This window comes from Tasmannia lanceolata, unplaced genomic scaffold (assembly GCF_043159265.1).
Source record: "Tasmannia lanceolata isolate RefF3 unplaced genomic scaffold, GAP_Taslan_0.1 ptg000025l, whole genome shotgun sequence".
Lineage (NCBI taxonomy): Eukaryota > Viridiplantae > Streptophyta > Magnoliopsida > Canellales > Winteraceae > Tasmannia > Tasmannia lanceolata.
The window spans coordinates 14,353,868-14,373,247 of record NW_027518702.1 but is presented as its reverse complement, the minus strand read 5'-3'; the positions used below and the strand labels follow the sequence as shown (position 1 = coordinate 14,373,247).

Sequence of the window (19,380 nt, the reverse complement as noted above, 5' to 3'; positions counted from 1 at the left end):
CGGCTCGGGTTGGGTCGGATTCAAGCCAACCAAAACCCAACCCGAATCATTCGGTAATCATTTCGTATCCTATGAGGGTCAATGGACCATCCAAATCCGAACTTAAACGGATAGGATCTAGACACATTAGCAGGATCAATGGACACATTTCGGTAGGGCTGCAACTCGGGTCGGGCGGGTCGGGTCGGGTTTTTTCCGGAAAACCCACGATTCCCTAACCCGGCCCTACCTATGATAAATATCGGGTCCGGTTGGGTTTTTTTCCGTTGACACAATTTTTTAAGGAAAACTCTTGTTTGGAAAGGCAACTCAACTCATAGAAGTAGAAAAACTCAAGCATGGCAAATTGTATAGTGCATTAACTAATAACTAGTCCAAAGAAAATAGATTGATGCATTATCAAATGAAAATGATTATACTCATATGAGATAAACAACAAACTATTTAGTGCATTAACTATTTAGTTGAAACTTGAAACCCTAGAGCTAAAGGGGGGAAACAAACAAAAGATGGAAAGAGTCCCTGTGAATGCGTGCGTGCGTGAGTTTTACTTTTAAGTTTTCACTTTTAAAGTAACAAAGATTTAGAAAAAAAAAATACATACTATAACTTAAGTAACTCGGGTCGGGTCGGGTTGGGCCCCTTCAAATCCGGCTCGACCCGAGATTCATGCGGGCTTTTGGATCGTAGACCCGGCTCAACCCGAAACCCGAGAAACATGAACCCAACCCAAGCTATTTTCAGGTCGGGTTTACATTTCGGGACACTATCATGGGATCCGAAATTATTACCGATCAGATCCAGAAAACTTACTAAAGCCCGTGGGACAATCCTAAATCTGATTTTATTATACTATTTTTTGAAAATACCCTCTAATTTTTATAAGTATTATTTGAAGGATATTTTAGTAAAAATAAGTCATATGCATTTTTTTTAGATTTCTATTTTTATTTTTTCATTCATCTCTTTAAGTATCGACCGACGCTCTTCTCTTCCTTCTCTAACCATTGACCCCAAGCATATAGCCTATTGTGTTGCCGCTCACCCTCGCAGCTGTTGGTCACATTTGGACTCTCCATCTTCTGAGAATTTAAACAGTGTAAAATGATGTAAGTAGGACCTACTAGGATACTTCAATGGATGGTCTGATTTGAAATGGATTGTGGCCGAGAAGTAGGAAATAGGATCCGAAGAACACTCTGAATCCCATCCAATTGATAAGAGATTTGAATGGATTGTGACTAAGACATAGGTGGATCGGATCTGAAGTGGATCTGTTGACACCCGTACTATCAGTAGGTATGCAACCTGGGACGGGTTGAAGCCAACCCGAAGCCAATCTGAAACTCTAAACCGTCAACCCAAACTTGACCCGACTCTCAACCGGACGAAAGCTAACCCAACCCAACCCAACCCGAAAAATTAATATCTCAACCTGAAAACAACCCGAACCTGACGCGATTATGGTGATATATTTCCCCATTAGGTTTATGTCCTAAAAACAAAACAGAAGATTGTTATTTTTTTTTATAACAAATGTCGAGTTCCCGAACCCGACTCGGATTCAATTTCCTCAACCCGAACCTGAATCCGATCCGAGTCTAACCTAAGCCTGTGCGGAAGCGCACAATAGACTATGGCCTAATTAGATAACAGGCAAAGCATAGGAGCCCTCATCTCTCTTTTATCCTTTCCCTTTTCTGTTTCTCTTCTTTGTCTCCCTTTGTTTTGATAAAATATGAAGAAGAAGCTTCTCTCATCTGCGCCATGGAGAGACGAACAAAAGCCTGAAAAGTTCGAAGACGCAAAACTAAGAGCAACAAATCAGCCGGGAACTACGCCCACGATGTACGTGCCTCGAAAGAAATCCGTTTCATCCAAACCAATCGATGACAAAGAATCAATGGCTGAGATCGATCCTGAGCTCAGATACAGCTTCCAGAGGAATGTTCAGGTCTATATCTTTCATACCCACTTCCATTTTCATGCCAAATTCTGCTTTACATAAACAAATTTCAGTATTATACAGTTTAAACATGGATTCCCACTTGTCTTCAATTGTTTTAGTTTTAGGATATCATGAATATTGTTTTTTTTTTGGTGTGTGTGTGTGTGTGTGTGTGTGTGTGTGTGTGTGTCATAATCTTTAGGAGATTGGGTCTCTTGGTTTTCAAATGGTTTTCTTTGGTATAAATAACTTGTATTCAGCCATTTTTCAAATCAATGAAGAATTTCAAACCCAAAAAAGTGTCTACTGAGTACTGACCCTTCCCTCGAAGTGGGTCGAGAGGCTGATCTTCCCCTCTAATAAGATCAATCACTTTGCAAACTGATTTGCGTTCGTAACATACCCATTCTCTTTTGCCGTGAATTTTGACTGCATATTAATGAATTTCAGTTATATGGTTATATACAAGACTGTTATGGTTCGTTTTTTGACAACCATTTTTATTTTTCATGAATTTCAACTTTACATAGACAAGTTTTGGAATTTCAGTTAAAAGATGAATTTCCAGCTTTTTCCCATTTAATGTGAATTTTCATTGTTGAAAATAAGGTAGCTTATTTTGGGATTATCTAATGTAGAGAAGGTATGGACTACATGGATATAATACGGATTCGGGAAAGGTTATATTTCTGTTTTGGGTGCCAGTAGTTGTGTAATGTATCTATATTCCAAAGAGATGAAGGGATGTATTGATGGCTCACCATATTCGACGGGCGAAGACCTTATGGTAGCAATGACTAAATATTGTGAGAACACCTCATTTGAAGGGGAGATTAACTTAGAATTGGAGAAAACCATCTTTGGGGAGGTTTTGGAGTTGGGCATGGTGTTGAGTTTTATTGTGAGGGTTTAGATTAGAAGGCTATCAATTAAAAATGAAGACATCCGTAAAAAGGTGGGGGTGGCACCAATTGAGGAGAAGATGAGAGAGCACCACTTAAGATGGTTTGGGCAAATCCAACGTAGGCTTTGGATGCTCCAGTGAGAAGAAGTGACTTGTGCCAAGTTGATGGAGTAAAAAGAGGAAGAGGCAGACCGAAAACAACTTGGGTAGAAACAGTGAGGAAAGACTTGATGGCTATGAACATAACAGAGAACAAGACCTTGGATAGGAGAGAATGGAAGAAAATGATCCAAGTAGACGAACCCAACTAGTGTTAGGATTAGACTTAGTCAATTTTAGCCGGGTAGATTCTTTCACCTTCTTCATGAAAATTTTCTAAAGGATTCATTAGCCGACCCCAACTAGTTTGGGACAACGGCTTAGTTGAGTTGAGTTGAGTACTATGGGTGATTGTTTTGACTTCGCGTGAAGACACTTACAGGTGTAATCTTACAGAGTTATGCCAGCCTTTAGACCCTAGGAGACAAAATATTTGTGGGTTGAGATAGACATTCTAAGGAACTTGTGGAGTTACTCATGTTGCCTGAGGAGGGGAGGGGAGGGGAGGGGAAGGGGTTTCAACACAGTTCCTTTCATCCATGAAAAAAAAGGGGGAGGCAATATAATCACTACCACCATGTTGAGATTTTTTTAAATTTATAAATAGGAATGAATTGGTTGGCTTCCCACTTGCGTGAAGATTTGCACGTGATTTAATAATTGCACTGATTTCATGATGGGTTGATTATATAGGTCTCTTATCTGTAAGGACTGGGAGGATCATATCTTTGAGGTTAGCCATTGGATGCTAATCTTCTATCAAATCATGTGCCCAGTTTGTGATATTTGTTAGTTGTTGGCCCTTTGTCACTTTGGTTGGAAATTATGAGGTTGGAAGTCCTAGACTTTAAAACATAGGTGGGCACATGATGGGAGGAGATTGATGTGGTGGGATAGGATGGATTCAAATTTATGAGAAATCTCAAATAGCTAGTAAGCAGTTTAAAGATTGGAAGTCAGCTCCTTTTGCTTGGAGCGGATTGGTTGGATTCTATTCTTCTAGATATTAAAGCCTTGTCAATGTAGAGGAAGTTAGACCTAAAATGAGGACTTCATGAAATGAGTGGCTCTTAAGAGAGATAATGAGGAGGCCGCTAGATGGGAGAAGGTGACTTAGTGTCAAAAGTTGAAGGCATTATGGCTCAACGAAAGGACAAAACTGCAGCTTTCCTCCATAGGATGGAAATGCATGAACAAGAGCCAATCTCATCAAGTGCTTGACGGTGGAAAAATGGTTAGCGGAAGAACAAAGGGAATTGAAAAAGTCGTCATTAGCTCTTATGAGAAGCTTTACATTAAAGACTTAGGATGTGCAGGGGGTCCATATTGCTAGTGAGTGCATTTCTAAGGAAAAGAGATGGAAAGGCAGGTGTTATTTGCATGATCAATATGGAAAAATGCCTACAATCTTGCTGATTGGGAATTCATTTACATTTTAGGACGGGTTTTAGATTGAGGTGAAGTGGATGCATGTATATATTATATCTATATAGACAGATAGGCAGAGAGAAGGATAGATAATACCCATGGATTTTGTGTGTGTGCATTTATATACTATATGTATGTATAGATAGATAGGCAGAGAGGGAGACAGAATATCTGTAAAGACTACCCTCGTTAAATCTAAAATTTAATTTTTATTCATAATTAAGGGAAGTAATTAGGATCATTTGATGAAAATTAAGAAAGCTAGTAACGTTAAAAAGGAAAAACGGCTGAAAATTTTAACGAGGGAAATCACGATCTCAAAATTTTAGAAAAATATGGGCAAAACCGAAGATTTCTTTATGGATCGAATTTATTTTGTGGTAACATCCATCCTTTCTTAGAAATACATAAAAATCTCTCCCAAATCAATTACATACCTCATTGTTAAGATCAAAATCAAGAGGAGAATAGGGGAAAGAATACAGTGAGAGAGAGGAGAAGAAAGAGAGAGGCTTGGTTGCATCATCCTCGTTCTTGGCCGGGAAACCCATCTCGATTCTTCAACTTCCTCATTCACCTGCAGAAATGTATGCTTCTTTTTAGTTCTTGAAATCCCATGACAGCTTCTTCTTCTTCTTCTATTATTTTTGAAACCATGGAACGGAACCCCTAAACCATATATGCGATGAAACCCTTCTTGTTATTCTGTAAAACCCATTTCAATTTCACGAATTTTGCCATGCCCTATATCTCAAGCTCCAAAAACCTGCAGAAAACCGCATCCACGTTAAAATAAATTAGGGTTTCTGAAACTAACAAAGCAAGATACAAAAAGGAAAATAAATAAATGATTTATACATTACCCATCTCGTTTCACGTTTTTCTCCATGCTCAAATCTCACGATTTCATCATCTGCAAAAACCCAATCTGTGTTAAAAAGAAATACATGGATTTTATAATCAAAGGAAGCAAGATGCAAAATGAGAAAAATAAATAAAGTGATTTATACCTTACCCATTCCATTTTTGATTTCTTCATACTCTATTTCATGTTTCAACCTGCAAAATCCCACATCTCTGTTTAAAGAAAACTAGGGTTGCTGTAAACGAATGAAACAAGGCAGAAAAGGGGAAAATAATAACGAAAATTTCATATACTTATGCCCTTGTTTTTACCTTGGGACACCTCCCTTTTTGTTTATTCGTTTTTTTTTTAAAAAAAAAGAAGACATACGTCTGTTCGTGCATTTCTGTATTTTTGGTCACAAATGAAACCTATATAAAGGACTTTTAATTTCCCAAAAAGTGGTAATACACAGTTTTATCAGTTCCTAATAAATTCTACAAAATGACTTTTCTTGTATAATTTTCAATAAATCAATTCTACGCTAGCAGCCCTCTTAGTACAAATTTTATGTAGGGTTAAGATCTCATCAGTGACGTTTATAATATTTTTTAAATAATTGATCTACAGGCCTACTACTTCCCTCTCCCACATAAAGGGGCCATCTTAATCTCACACATCTTCGGGTTTAAAAAATAAAAGAAGGCAGGTGACAGCTAGACCTTGCCTTGTAATAGTTTTCAATATAACTTGTCTATGCAATGTAGCTCTACTTATAAATTTTGCCTTATTAATACCTGCTTAGTTAATTTATACTTGCTTGGCTGGAATCAAATGAATTGAAATAAAAAATGATTTGTTCTAAAATCTTATGCGAAGTAATGCAGGAAAGAAGGCAAAGGTAATGTACTTAAATTCTTAATTGCATGTCATACATGGGGGAGAGTGAAGGGGAAGGTGGTATCATCCTGGGACCTAAGGTCCAAAGGCCAACGCGAGAAGCGTGTACAGCCTTTCGTTGGCAAACCATCCAAAAGGGATAGTATCCCCGAAACGGCTCGGCATTAAATGCGAGACCGAAATCCGAGTCCATAACGCCACTACCTTTAGACAGGGGTAGTGGGTAGTCGTGCGGCAAGGACACCGGCAAAAAAATAAAATGAAAAAGTCAGGAAAGAACTGACAGAAAAATAAACTGGGGAAAGCCGGATGTACCTGGGGAATATGCTGTCTCATTTTATAAAATTGTTGCATACATAGTATAAATTTGAATTATTACCACTCCTTTTATTTATATTGCCGTGGATATTGTAATTTATTTCAGTCTTTATTATTGTTCCTAAATATTATTAAGGATGTGGATTATATTGTATGCACTGTTTATATTGTCTCCTTTACTCTGCTCGGTCTCTGGAGGACCCTGCTCTGACGTTGTTTCCTCCACCACAGGGGTTGAGGCATTAGATGACAGAGCATTTGCAAATGAAGGAACCTTGGGATAAGAGACTGTGTGATCAGAGAGTTCGTTTCTGGAGTCTTTGCATTTTGACGTCCTGCGTCATTTACTTTTTTATTTCTATCAAGATTTTATTTAGCTTGGACTTTGTGGATTTAAAACTTTGCTTTTCTTTTGAAGTATGAGTATTGAAATTGTTATGGTAAGACATAATTAAGTTGGAATAAGATTCTATCGTGGTTGCTGCTAAAAAAAAAAAAAAAAAAGTTCCATGATTTTTGCGTTCTTTTGCTCGTAGCGATTCGACGGAAATCGGGTCGTTACAGTTGTGGTATCAGAGCTCTGGGTTTTTGTGAAATACCTGGAGTACGTGAGAGTGGGTAGATTATAGGATTGGGGTAGACAATTAAGAATTGTCGATCAAAATATATGCACTCTGATTTCTATACCCTTAAAGGGAAGACACAGTACTAAATTTTAATACTACTCAATCAATGGCAACAAAGTTTTCTATTAGTATGGTACTTCCTAGTAATAAAAAAAAATAATAAAAAAATAAAAACTTATGTCATCGATATAACATATGATCATGTATTGTTCATTTTTGCAGATGTATCAGAGGAGGGGAGCTGCTAACCAGGCTAATGTCCCTAATAATGATGGACATGAACCAGCTCAGCCCAGTGCGCATGGCCAAGATGGACCTGACCCAGTTCAACCTCAAAATCAGGATGGTCTGCAAATGCTGGCAGAAATTCTTAGACAAAATCAGATAGCTAATCAGACCGCTCTTCAGGCCATCGCAGCCAATCTCGGGGCTCGTCAGGAGTCGAGGCCTCGTGAGGATGCCTCTCAGGTGCATCGTCAGTTCCGAGACTACCACCCATCTGAGTTTACTGGTTCAGGTGACCCCTTAGTGGCAGACCATTGGCTTACAGAGGTAGAGGGGATCTTTGCCGTGATGGAGTGCTCTAACATTCAGAAGATTCGTTTTGCTTCCTTCCTACTGAAGGGAGAGGCGGGTGTCTGGTGGCGGACTATGATTCAGAACTATCCCGCAGTTTTGTCTGGAACTTGGGGTCAGTTCAAGTCTCGCTTCAATGAGCAGTTCTTTCCGGAGCGCATAAGAGATCAGTTGGCGGGGCAGTTCGCAGAACTAAAGCAGGGGGCGTTGACTGTGGCTCAGTATGGAGCCAAGTTCAGAGAGCTTTCGCGTTTTGCACCTGGATACGCAGCGACGGAGGCAGATCGGGTTCGGAAATTTGTTAGCGGTCTTCGCCCTTCCATTAAGGCGAGTATCGTTAACCTTGGTACTAGGACCTTGGCAGAGGCCTATGAGAAGGCCAAGGTGGCGGAAGACTGCGAGAAATCAGTACAGGCAGCTAGATCTCAATCATTTGCTAGCAGAAATCAGGGACCTCCACTCAAAAAGCAGAGGACAGATGGTGGTTCGCAATCCAAGACCTTGTGCTCTCTTTGCGGAAAATTCCATTCAGGCCAGTGCTGGAAATCTATGAACGTTTGTTTCAATTGTGGGGATCCGAACCACAAGCAGAGGGATTGCCCTAAGAAGAAGCATCAGCAGTATGCCAGGCAGCCATATCAGCAGCAGCAGCAGCAGCGGGCTCTTCCTAGACCTCCACCCCAGCCGCAGCAGCAAAATCAGTGGAGGGGAAACCCAAATCTCATACCAGTCCAAGGAAGAAATGCACCCCAAGCTCCTATCAATCGGGTCTTTGCCTTGAGTCAGCGCGACGCTGAAGCATCCGATGCAGTTATCGAAGGTCAGCTTCTCGTTAATGGTATATCTGTTCATGTCTTATTTGATTCTGGCTCTACATTATCATTTATATCGCCTGATTTTGTTCGAGAATTAGCTTTATCCCCTATACCCTTACTACATCCGTTGAGAGTGGTCACACCACTAGGCGATGTGGTAGTTACTGACTTGGTATGCAAGGGTTGTAAAATTAAAATTGGGGACCGTGAACTTTTGGGAGACCTTGTCTTGTTGAGTATGAATGACTTCAAGGTCATCTTAGGCATGGACTGGTTGGCATCTTATCACGCCAGTGTGGATTGTTTCCATAAGGTGGTGGTGTTCAGAATACCCGGAGAGGAAGAATTCTTGTTTGAGGGTGTGAAGCGCCCTGGCAAGATCAAAATTATTGCTGCATTAAGGGCCCAGAAATTGTTAAGTAGAGGCTGTGAAGGTTTCTTGGCGTATGTGAAGAAAGAAGATGATGGTGTAGGGTTATCAGCAGCTGATATTCCCGTGGTGAGTGAGTTCCTTGATGTTTTTCCAGAGGATCTCACGGAGTTGCCTCCCCACAGGGAGCTCGACTTTACCATTGCTCTCGAGCCAGGGACCTTACCCATTTCCAAAGCACCTTATCGGATGGCCCCTGCCGAGTTGAAGGAATTGAAGGCACAGTTGTCTGAGTTGCTTGAGAAAGGATTCATCAGGCCAAGTTCTTCGCCGTGGGGTGCTCCTGTTTTATTTGTCAAAAAGAAGGATGGCAGCCTCCGTTTGTGCATCGATTATCGGCAACTGAATAAGGTTACTGTCAAAAATCGTTATCCTTTGCCTAGGATCGACGATCTTTTTGACCAGTTGCAGGGAGCTTGTCACTTTTCTAAGATTGACCTCAGATCAGTGTATCATCAGCTTCGTGTCAGAGATGAGGACATATCCAAGACAGCTTTCAGGACCCGATACGGTCATTTTGAATTTGTGGTAATGCCATTTGGATTGACTAATGCTCCAGCCATCTTTATGGATGTAATGAACAGGATCTTCAAACCCTTCTTAGATCAGTTCATTGTGGTATTTATTGATGATATTCTCATTTATTCTAAGTCCAAGGAAGATCATGCAGAACATCTGAGGAGAGCACTTGAAACTTTGAGGCAGAATCATTTATTTGCCAAGTTTTCCAAGTGCGAGTTTTGGTTAGAGAGCGTGACATTCTTAGGTCACGTGGTCTCAAAGGAGGGCATCTCAGTTGACCCAGTTAAGGTAGAGGCAGTATTGCAGTGGAAACAGCCTACTAACGCAACTGAGGTCAGGAGTTTCTTGAGGCTAGCCGGTTATTACCGAAAATTTGTTGAGGGGTTTTCTGCATTGGCTGGTCCTCTGACCAAGCTGACTAGAAAGAATGTCAAGTTTATTTGGGCGGAGGAGTGTGAGCTCAGTTTCCAGGAATTGAAGAAGAGGTTGACTTCGTCGCCTGTTCTTGTCCTCCCTTCTGAAGGAGTGGATTTTGTTATTTATAGCGATGCTTCCATAAAGGGGTTAGGTTGTGTACTTATGCAGGATGGGAAGGTGATTGCATATGGCTCACGGCAGTTGAAGCGGCATGAGGTGAATTACCCCACCCATGACTTAGAATTGGCAGCTGTGGTTTTTGCGCTCAGGATCTGGCGTCATTATTTGTATGGTGTGAAGTTTGAGGTTTTTACGGACCACAAAAGCCTCAAATACCTGTTTGATCAGAAAGAATTAAATATGCGCCAGAGGAGGTGGCTTGAGTTCTTAAAGGACTACGATTTTACATTGAGCTACCATCCGGGTAAAGCCAATGTGGTTGCCGATGCTCTCAGTAGGCAAGGAGGTGCTAAACTTGCATGCTTGATGATGGAAGAGTGGAAACTCCTTGAGCAGTTTAGAGATTTGACATTGGGTGTTTGCAAAGTGGGTGAGAAATCAGTTTTAGCAAATTTTCGAGTGCAGTCAGACTTTTTGGAGTCAATAAAGGCGGCTCAAGCAGATGATGCAGAGTTGGTCAAGTTGAAGAAAGAAGTAGATTCCAGACCAGACTTTTCAATTGGGGCAGACAGTTTCTTGTACTTTAAAGACAGGATATGTGTGCCAGCTAAAGAAGATCTCAGAAGGAGTATCTTGGATGAGGCCCATAAGTCTCGCTACACCATTCACCCGGGTAGCACCAAGATGTATCATGATTTGAAAAGAAATTTCTGGTGGAGCGGAATGAAAAGAGAAGTGGCTAGCTATGTTTCGAAATGCTTGACTTGTCAGAAAATAAAGATTGAGCATCAGAAACCTGGGGGCACTCTAAAGCCTTTGGAAATACCCATGTGGAAGTGGGATAGCATTTCTATGGACTTCATCATGGGTTTGCCCAAAACCAAGAGCGGTTGTGATAGCATCTGGGTGATTGTTGATCGTCTCACCAAGTCCGCGCATTTTATTGCCATGAAAAAGACTTGGACTTTGAACAAGTTGGCTGAGGTGTATGTGGCTCAAATTATCAGATTGCATGGAGTACCTGCTTCTATAGTATCAGACAGGGACACCAGGTTCACTTCTGGGTTTTGGCGTGGGTTGCAAGAGGCTTTGGGATCGAAGCTAAATTTTAGTACTGCCTATCATCCTCAGACGGATGGTCAGACTGAGAGGGTTAACCAGATTGTGGAGGACCTATTGAGAGCCTGTATTCTCGATTTTGGGGGAGACTGGGAGCGTCACTTGCCCCTAGTCGAATTTGCTTATAATAACAGCTATCAACAGAGTATTCAGATGGCTCCCTTCGAGGCTCTTTATGGTCGTGCTTGCAGATCACCATTGTGTTGGGTTGAAGTTGGTGAGAGGCAGTTGCTTGGGCCGAAGTTGGTGGAAGAAACTTCTGAGAAAGTAACCTTGATCAGGGAGAGATTAAAGGCAGCTCAGAGTAGGCAGAAGAGCTATGCCGATCAGCGGCGTAGAGAGCTCGAGTTCGCTGAGGAAGATATGGTTTTTGTTAAAATCTCGCCTTTCAAAGCGGTTATGCGGTTCGGCAGGAAGGGTAAGTTGAGCCCTCGTTACATCGGACCTTATCACATCTCTAAGCGAGTTGGATCTCGAGCTTATGAGTTGGAATTACCTCCAAACCTTGATCGGATGCATAACGTATTTCATGTATCCATGCTCCGTCTATATCATCCCGACTCTTCTCATGTGCTAGAGGAGGACGAGGTGGAGCTTCAGGGTGATTGGTCCTTTTCGGAAGGACCTGTGCGCATTCTGGAGCGCAAGGATAGGGTTTTGCGGAACAAGTCGATTCCCCTTGTCAAAGTACTTTGGCGTCACCATGGCGTCGAGGAGGCTACTTGGGAGCGAGAATCCGTTATCCAGAAAAAATTTCCAGAATTATTTGGAGGTACGCCCTTAGTTATTTAATCATACCGTTTATATTTGAAATCATTGCAAGATAGTACCATATCAAGATTTGTTGTGTAACCATTGAATGTAATTACCCTTGTTAAAAAAAAAAAAAAATATGAGAGGAATTTCGGGGACGAAATTCTTTTAAGGGGGGTAGAATGTAAAGACTACCCTCGTTAAATCTAAAATTTAATTTTTATTCATAATTAAGGGAAGTAATTAGGATCATTTGATGAAAATTAAGAAAGCTAGTAACGTTAAAAAGGAAAAACGGCTGAAAATTTTAACGAGGGAAATCACGATCTCAAAATTTTAGAAAAATATGGGCAAAACGGAAGATTTCTTTCTGGATCGAATTTATTTTGTGGTAACATCCATCCTTGCTTAGAAATACATAAAAATCTCTCCCAAATCAATTACATACCTCATTGTTAAGATCAAAATCAAGAGGAGAATAGGGGAAAGAATACAGTGAGAGAGAGGAGAAGAAAGAGAGAGGCTTGGTTGCATCATCCTCGTTCTTGGCCGGGAAACCCATCTCGATTCTTCAACTTCCTCATTCACCAGCAGAAAGGTATGCTTCTTTTTAGTTCTTGAAATCCCATGACAGCTTCTTCTTCTTCTTCTATTATTTTTGAAACCATGGAACGGAACCCCTAAACCATATATGCAATGAAACCCTTCTTGTTATTCTGTAAAACCCATTTCAATTTCACGAATTTTGCCATGCCCTATATCTCAAGCTCCAAAAACCTGCAGAAAACCGCATCCACATTAAAATAAATTAGGGTTTCTGAAACTAACAAAGCAAGATACAAAAAGGAAAATAAATAAATGATTTATACATTACCCATCTCGTTTCACGTTTTTCTCCATGCTCAAATCTCACGATTTCATCATCTGCAAAAACCCAATCTGTGTTAAAAAGAAATACATGGATTTTATAATCAAAGGAAGCAAGATGCAAAATGAGAAAAATAAATAAAGTGATTTATACCTTACCCATTCCATTTTTGATTTCTTCATACTCTATTTCATGTTTCAACCTGCAAAATCCCACATCTCTGTTTAAAGAAAACTAGGGTTGCTGTAAACGAATGAAACAAGGCAGAAAAGGGGAAAATAATAACGAAAATTTCATATACTTATGCCCTTGTTTTTACCTTGGGACACCCCCCTTTTTGTTTATTCGTTTTTTTTTTTTAAAAAGAAGACATACGTCTGTTCGTGCATTTCTGTATTTTTGGTCACAAATGAAACCTATATAAAGGACTTTTAATTTCCCAAAAAGTGGTAATACACAGTTTTATCAGTTCCTAATAAATTCTACAAAATGACTTTTCTTGTATAATTTTCAATAAATCAATTCTACGCTAGCAGCCCTCTTAGTACAAATTTTATGTAATTTTATGTAGGGTTAAGATCTCATCAGTGACGTTTATAATATTTTTTAAATAATTGATCTACAGGCCTACTACTTCCCTCTCCCACATAAAGGGGCCATCTTAATCTCACACATCTTCGGGTTTAAAAAATAAAAGAAGGCAGGTGACAGCTAGACCTTGCCTTGTAATAGTTTTCAATATAACTTGTCTATGCAATGTAGCTCTACTTATAAATTTTGCCTTATTAATACCTGCTTAGTTAATTTATACTTGCTTGGCTGGAATCAAATGAATTAAAATAAAAAAATGATTTGTTCTAAAATCTTATGCGAAGTAATGCAGGAAGGAAGGCAAAGGTAATGTACTTAAATTCTTAATTGCATGTCATACATGGGGGAGAGTGAAGGGGAACTTAAGGGTGTGGTGGTATCATCTTGGGACCTAAGGTCCAAAGGCCAACGCGAGAAGCGTGTACAGCCTTTCGTTGGCAAACCATCCAAAAGGGATAGTATCCCCGAAACGGCTCGGCATTAAATGCGAGACCGAAATCCGAGTCCATAACGCCACTACCTTTAGACAGGGGTAGTGGGTAGTCGTGCGGCAAGGACACCGGCAAAAAAATAAAATGAAAAAGTCAGGAAAGAACTGACAGAAAAATAAACTGGGGAAAGCCGGATGTACCTGGGGAATATGCTGTCTCATTTTATAAAATTGTTGCATACATAGTATAAATTTGAATTATTACCACTCCTTTTATATATATTGCCGTGGATATTGTAATTTATTTCAGTCTTTATTATTGTTCCTAGATATTATTAAGGATGTGGATTATATTGTATGCACTGTTTATATTGTCTCCTTTACTCTGCTCGGTCTCTGGAGGACCCTGCTCTGACGTTGTTTCCTCCACCACAGGGGTTGAGGCATTAGATGACAGAGCATTTGCAAATGAAGGAACCTTGGGATAAGGGACTGTGTGATCAGAGAGTTCGTTTCTGTAGTCTTTGCATTTTGACGTCCTGCGTCATTTACTTTTTTATTTCTATCAAGATTTTATTTAGCTTGGACTTTGTGGATTTAAAACTTTGCTTTTCTTTTGAAGTATGAGTATTGAAATTGTTATGGTAAGACATAATTAAGTTGGAATAAGATTCTATCGTGGTTGCTGCTAAAAAAAAAAAAAAAAAAAGTTCCATGATTTTTGCGTTCTTTTGCTCGTAGCGATTCGACGGAAATCGGGTCGTTACAATATCCAAGAGGGAGAGAAAGAATATCCATGTATTTTGTGTTTTTGTGTGTATGGATATCTACTATATGTATGCGTGTGTGTGTGTGTGTGGAGAGAGAGAGAGAGAGAGAGAGAGAGAGAGAGAGAGAGAGAGAAGAGAGAGAGAGACATTGACATGCGTTCATGTCAAGGTGTGTGTTAGCGAGCCACATTAAGGAAATCTCCATCAAAAATAAGGTGATCGATCTTAGTATAATCCACCATCCGGTCACCACTAAGGAAAGTAGGCACCTCTGCCTCGTTCGAATCTTTCTCGCCTATAGGGCCAGAATAGGCTCACCTAACCTCACTCGCAGAGTTCCTGAGAAGAACCCCAATGCATGTAGACCTGAGCTCAACCCATAGAAAGCAATAATTATATGCATTTCATTTATATAATACCGAAAATATGAATGTGGTTGTTGGCTTCTTTCCAATGCATTTGTCCATTTTTATGACACGGCAATTATTTTAGAGTGTTCTTTCTACACAAAATTTCGTTTGTGTTTAATGTGTTTAATGTAGACTCTTAGTGTTTTGGTTTTCTGCGCTTGCTGCTAATTTATTGAAGCTCTAAGAGAAATTTGATGTATTTTCAGTATGAATTATTTTTTCGCACTTAATGTTTATGGAGTAGTTCGGCGCTTTCTTATATTTGATGTTTGTTTCTTGGAGGTTTGCGAGGAACTTCCCCGTTTTTGTAGGTTACCTATCTTTTATCTTTTTATTTCTGCATGTCGGTGAAGAGAAGTGGTCAGCTTTTGAATATTTAATATGGATATGAATTTTTCTTGTGTTATCTATCGATAACTATCTCTAATTTTTATAGTGTCTAAAACCCTGAAGTTGTTATTTTTGTGTTAATGGAGTTACCCTTTTATCTGTGGTCCTCTTTCTTTTGATACCTCTATATTTAAGTTCAGTGGCACTTGTGTAAGCCGTAAGAGGGATTTCTGTGTTTGTTGTTTTACTACCTTTTCTATGTGTCACATGTATTTATGTGTTCTCAGCTTTTTTCATATCTTTGAGATTCTTGATTCATGTATTTGCGCCAACTATTTGTATGTGTTGTTTTGTAGCTTGCAATGTCTCCCATTTCTGCGGAACCTAGATTACTTTGTGCATCAATAGTTTCTAATTAAGTTTTGATATGGGATTATTTTTCCTTATACCTGCAGTTTCTCAAACGAGTATTTAGCATTGACACCATTGTGAAACCTCTTCCTCCTGCATTGGCGTACAATGTTTCACGCAATTTGAGCTTTTTTACTCGTATTTTCACTCAGTTCTTTGGTAAGTTTTTCTTCCTATCATTCTTACTACTATTCTTCTTTTGTAACTCAATGCAACTCTCCCAAAAAATCATTTCCCCAAACCATTATGAGCGGAGTATATAAGAATGAAAGGTAAGTTTGAAATTCATCTAGTAATTTTGTCTATTTATATTCTCTTATTATTTCGTATTATTCCCCAAACCATGATGAGCGGAGTATATTCATTGACTTTTTTCTCGTGAATATTTATTTTCCGAAGATTAGCCTAGACTGGGGTGTATTTACCCAGAGAAAACTGTATTACAGCCAGGCGTTTACCGCCCAACTTAGGTTACTTAAATTAAATTGTCAAGTATACATAATGTTACAGTGCAAGAAACAAATATCTACACTAAAGTTATTTGTAGAATGTGATTTTTAAGAATTTAACCCCCATTCCAATTAGAGATTATACTATATGTTACAGGTGACTACAGTAGTTAGATTTTAAGAAACTAAATGGAAGTTTACATTATGTCCCGTAATCACATCTTCCTCCACTAACTCTTGAATACACCTCTAAGCAAAGAATGAGCAGGATGATCTATAATTCAGATCAAACAAAATGTTGCTTATTCTGATGTTCTTTGGTCTACCTATTCGCATGAATTTCTTGATTTAAATATTTTTTTTTGTAGATCGAGATTGTTGTGAGTCTTGTGACAGTTTGCAGTGTCTTGGCTCTCAGTCTCAAATCTTTCTTCATCACTTAAGTGAGCGAAAGAAAGAGATGATTGTCGTAGCACTGAACAATGTCTATTATCTGCATTGACCTTATTGTTTAAAAGGTTTTACTTCTGTGAGAAAAAATGGTTATTATCCAATTCTTTGGGCTTGGCGGAGCGAAGTGTGGTTGGACCTGGTCTCGCCGCCTGATGGTTGGAGTTGCCTTGCGGGACTTTGGTCACTGCGGATTGGTTCTTGGCATAGGTATGTGCCTCGAATTGCCGGGTCGTAAGACTTGCGGATTAGTGTGTGGCATCATCATGCCTCGCACTGGATGGACTTCCACATGGCTTGAGGTGCCTTGTGTTCGATGGACTTGTGATTCGAGCTGATCACGAGAGTGGGTTCAAAGTTGTGCACGACAAGAGCAGGCTTAGTGGCTTAATGAAAGGCTTGTAGATCGTGAGGAAATGAAAAGCATCAAGAGGCGTTGGGTGCATAGGGCCTTGCATTGGAGAAGGCTGTCCTTAGCATATGTGTATGTTGGGGCGCCGCAGGGGTTTGTCTGCGCAAAAAACAAAAGGCCCTTGATACTAGTGACATGCAGTCTAATAATTTAATACATACCATATTTCACAAGTAATTCATATAAATATTATACATAATGCGTACATCATATTTCATGTGCAATCCATATAAATTTAATTATGTAACACATAATACCCACTATATACATTCAGTTTTGGTTTTTATTTGCATTTCGGAGATGGAAATGGAAACATTTCAGCCATTTCATGTTTTGGTGGACATTTAAAATCCTGCCTATGTAGCGTGGTTTATAATGTCATTACTACTTGAAGCCCGTTATGACATTGCGATTTATGGAATTATTATAAAGTTGCACCCTGCCAATCGTTGCCTCAGCTGAAATATTTATAAAAACAGATTTCAGACTCTATACTCGAACCTGAGCTGAATTGAGTTCTTTTCTCCAAATTCATTTTTGATTAACAAGTTTTTAAACATTGATCTGAAACTTATACTCCCTTTATACTGTTTTGTGTTTCTTCTAGTTCATGTTTTCATCTTCTTCTCCAATATCATTTTTGATTTAGGAGTTTTTAAACATTGATCTGAAACTGATACTCCCTTTATGCTGTTTCTTGTTTCTTGTTCATGTTTTCATATTTCTTCATTCCTTTGAGTTGCCACTGCAGATCCAGAGGGTATATCGAATGCCCAGAAGTCGCTTGGATTAGGACAAGAAGAGAAAAAGCGCCGCATTGGTTGAACAATTCTCCTAAAACCAGTTTGTTTGGACCATTTATATGGAAATGAGCTCATACTCGATTGTATGTTTTTATTGTGACCATTAGAAGTTTATTTCACTTTTATCGCAATATCATAAGTATAAGTGTATAACATCCATTGTTTCAGAACTCCATTGTGGATTTGCTTGAGTTGACTCAGTTTAAGGGGTTGTCAAGTCTATCCCCGAGTCAGAATTCAACGAATCAAACAAGAAACTATAAAGACATGGTAGTCCTTGATCTTTCAAGGTTGGTCATCTGATGGTGCCCTCCATGTAGGTGAATATTGATTTAGACTACCAATGTTTGTACTCTTTGAGGATTCCTAACTTGGGCCTTGACAATCTGTATTAAGAGAAGACAAATTGAAGCAGGGTCGACTCGGTGGGTCACTGGCTCAGACTCGGCCATTCACTTGACCGAGTCCTTTTGCAAGTTGGTTCTGCTAATTTCTCTATTAGTAGAAGTTTAGTGTATAGAATCGGGACATTATTGTAATCCAACTAGGTGGGATGGCGGGGCCCACCATTGATTGATCTGAACCGTCCAGTTGATAGGCCTTGCTCTAAGGCCGAACCATCAAAACATTTGAATTGGATAGCTATTTATAGGCTATATTTTCATCTAATACAATGAGGTGGGCCCAACCTCCGAATGATCTAAACCGTTCATCTTTCATACCTTGGTTTAGATCTTCTAAGGTCAAAGAATCACGCCAATCCCGACAGTACATTTTCCTTATTGAACATTGACGCTTTTAAATGTATGGTTCAGATCATTCTTAAGTGGGCCCACTATGCCGTAATGGATGTGCCTCACTGTACTACAATGAAGTAAGTCACCCTCTACTAAACCATTCCTCAGCTTAGTCTGGACATCGAGAGGCTCCTTGGAAAAAAACCATTGAAAGGTGCTTTTTCTGCATTTGGCCAAATCATTTTCCATGGGAAATTATTTCCAACATAAAAAATTTTCTCTGTTGTCCAGGAAATAGTTTCTTCGGCCAGGTTGGAATTTTTATGGGAAACCCCAAGATTTATAAACCCAACCGCACCTGAGATAGTGGGGCTAGGTTTTTCAATCTAAATATGTTTTTACTAGGCCCTGTTCGTTTCAGATTGTGGAAACCGATTGTGAGGCCTCCATCCGATTATTGGCTCAAAATTAAAGATAATTTTGAGCCAATAATTGGTTTGGGGCCACAATCAGCTTTCATAAAATTGAACGGGTAACATAATCAAATCAGTGTGATTTTCATACCTCAATCTATGGTAGAACCCACCACTTAAATGAGCATTAGAATGTATGGATGATGTACTCTAAATTTGTAGCTGAGAAAAAAATTATAGGGAAATGATTTCTGCGCTCCAATGTTTTGATAAACATGCACTCCAATTTTTGTCGCCTAGTATTTAAAGGGCTGTCAGAGGAATATTAGGGTTCTCAAAAAGCTCTTAAAGCCTTTAAATACTACACGGCAAACATGTGAAGCGCATGTTTAAGCGCTGAAATCATTTCCCAAAATTATATCCTCTCTGCAATCTTGTGGGTTTATGGTGGGAGGCATGTTTTGAAATTTTGGATGCTGCCTCATTG

At 39.4% G+C, this 19,380-nt stretch overlaps 1 protein-coding gene and 1 long non-coding RNA gene across 7 annotated transcripts; one reads left to right on the top strand and one right to left on the bottom strand.

Moving 5' to 3' along the window:
- Nucleotides 1–1,520: 1,520 nt before the first annotated feature.
- Nucleotides 1,521–17,943, top strand: LOC143857490 (zinc finger/BTB domain protein). Of its 5 annotated transcripts, none has more exons than XR_013238670.1 (3): nucleotides 1,521–1,954; nucleotides 7,290–12,417; nucleotides 13,313–14,108. XR_013238670.1 is itself a non-coding variant. In XM_077367920.1 (3 exons), the coding sequence occupies exons 1-3, from the start codon at nucleotides 1,739–1,741 to the stop codon at nucleotides 14,194–14,196; spliced, it is 1,443 nt and encodes a 480-aa protein (XP_077224035.1). In that variant the 5' UTR covers nucleotides 1,566–1,738; the 3' UTR covers nucleotides 14,197–14,211. The 5 variants fall into 5 exon arrangements, 4 of the variants coding, with proteins under 4 accessions (XP_077224034.1, XP_077224035.1, XP_077224036.1 ...); XM_077367920.1 differs by lacking the exon at nucleotides 13,313–14,108 and adding an exon at nucleotides 14,144–14,211 and having other exon boundaries at nucleotides 1,566–1,954; nucleotides 7,290–8,463; XM_077367921.1 differs by having other exon boundaries at nucleotides 1,567–1,954; nucleotides 7,290–8,463; nucleotides 13,313–13,353.
- On the bottom strand, nucleotides 5,046–5,439 carry LOC143857492 (uncharacterized). 2 transcript variants are annotated; one of them, XR_013238672.1, is made up of 3 exons: nucleotides 5,390–5,439; nucleotides 5,243–5,292; nucleotides 5,046–5,145 (listed from the first exon to the last, which is right to left on the bottom strand). It is a non-coding gene; the product is annotated as an uncharacterized LOC143857492 (long non-coding RNA). The 2 variants fall into 2 exon arrangements; XR_013238671.1 differs by having other exon boundaries at nucleotides 5,395–5,439.
- Nucleotides 17,944–19,380: the final 1,437 nt, after the last annotated feature.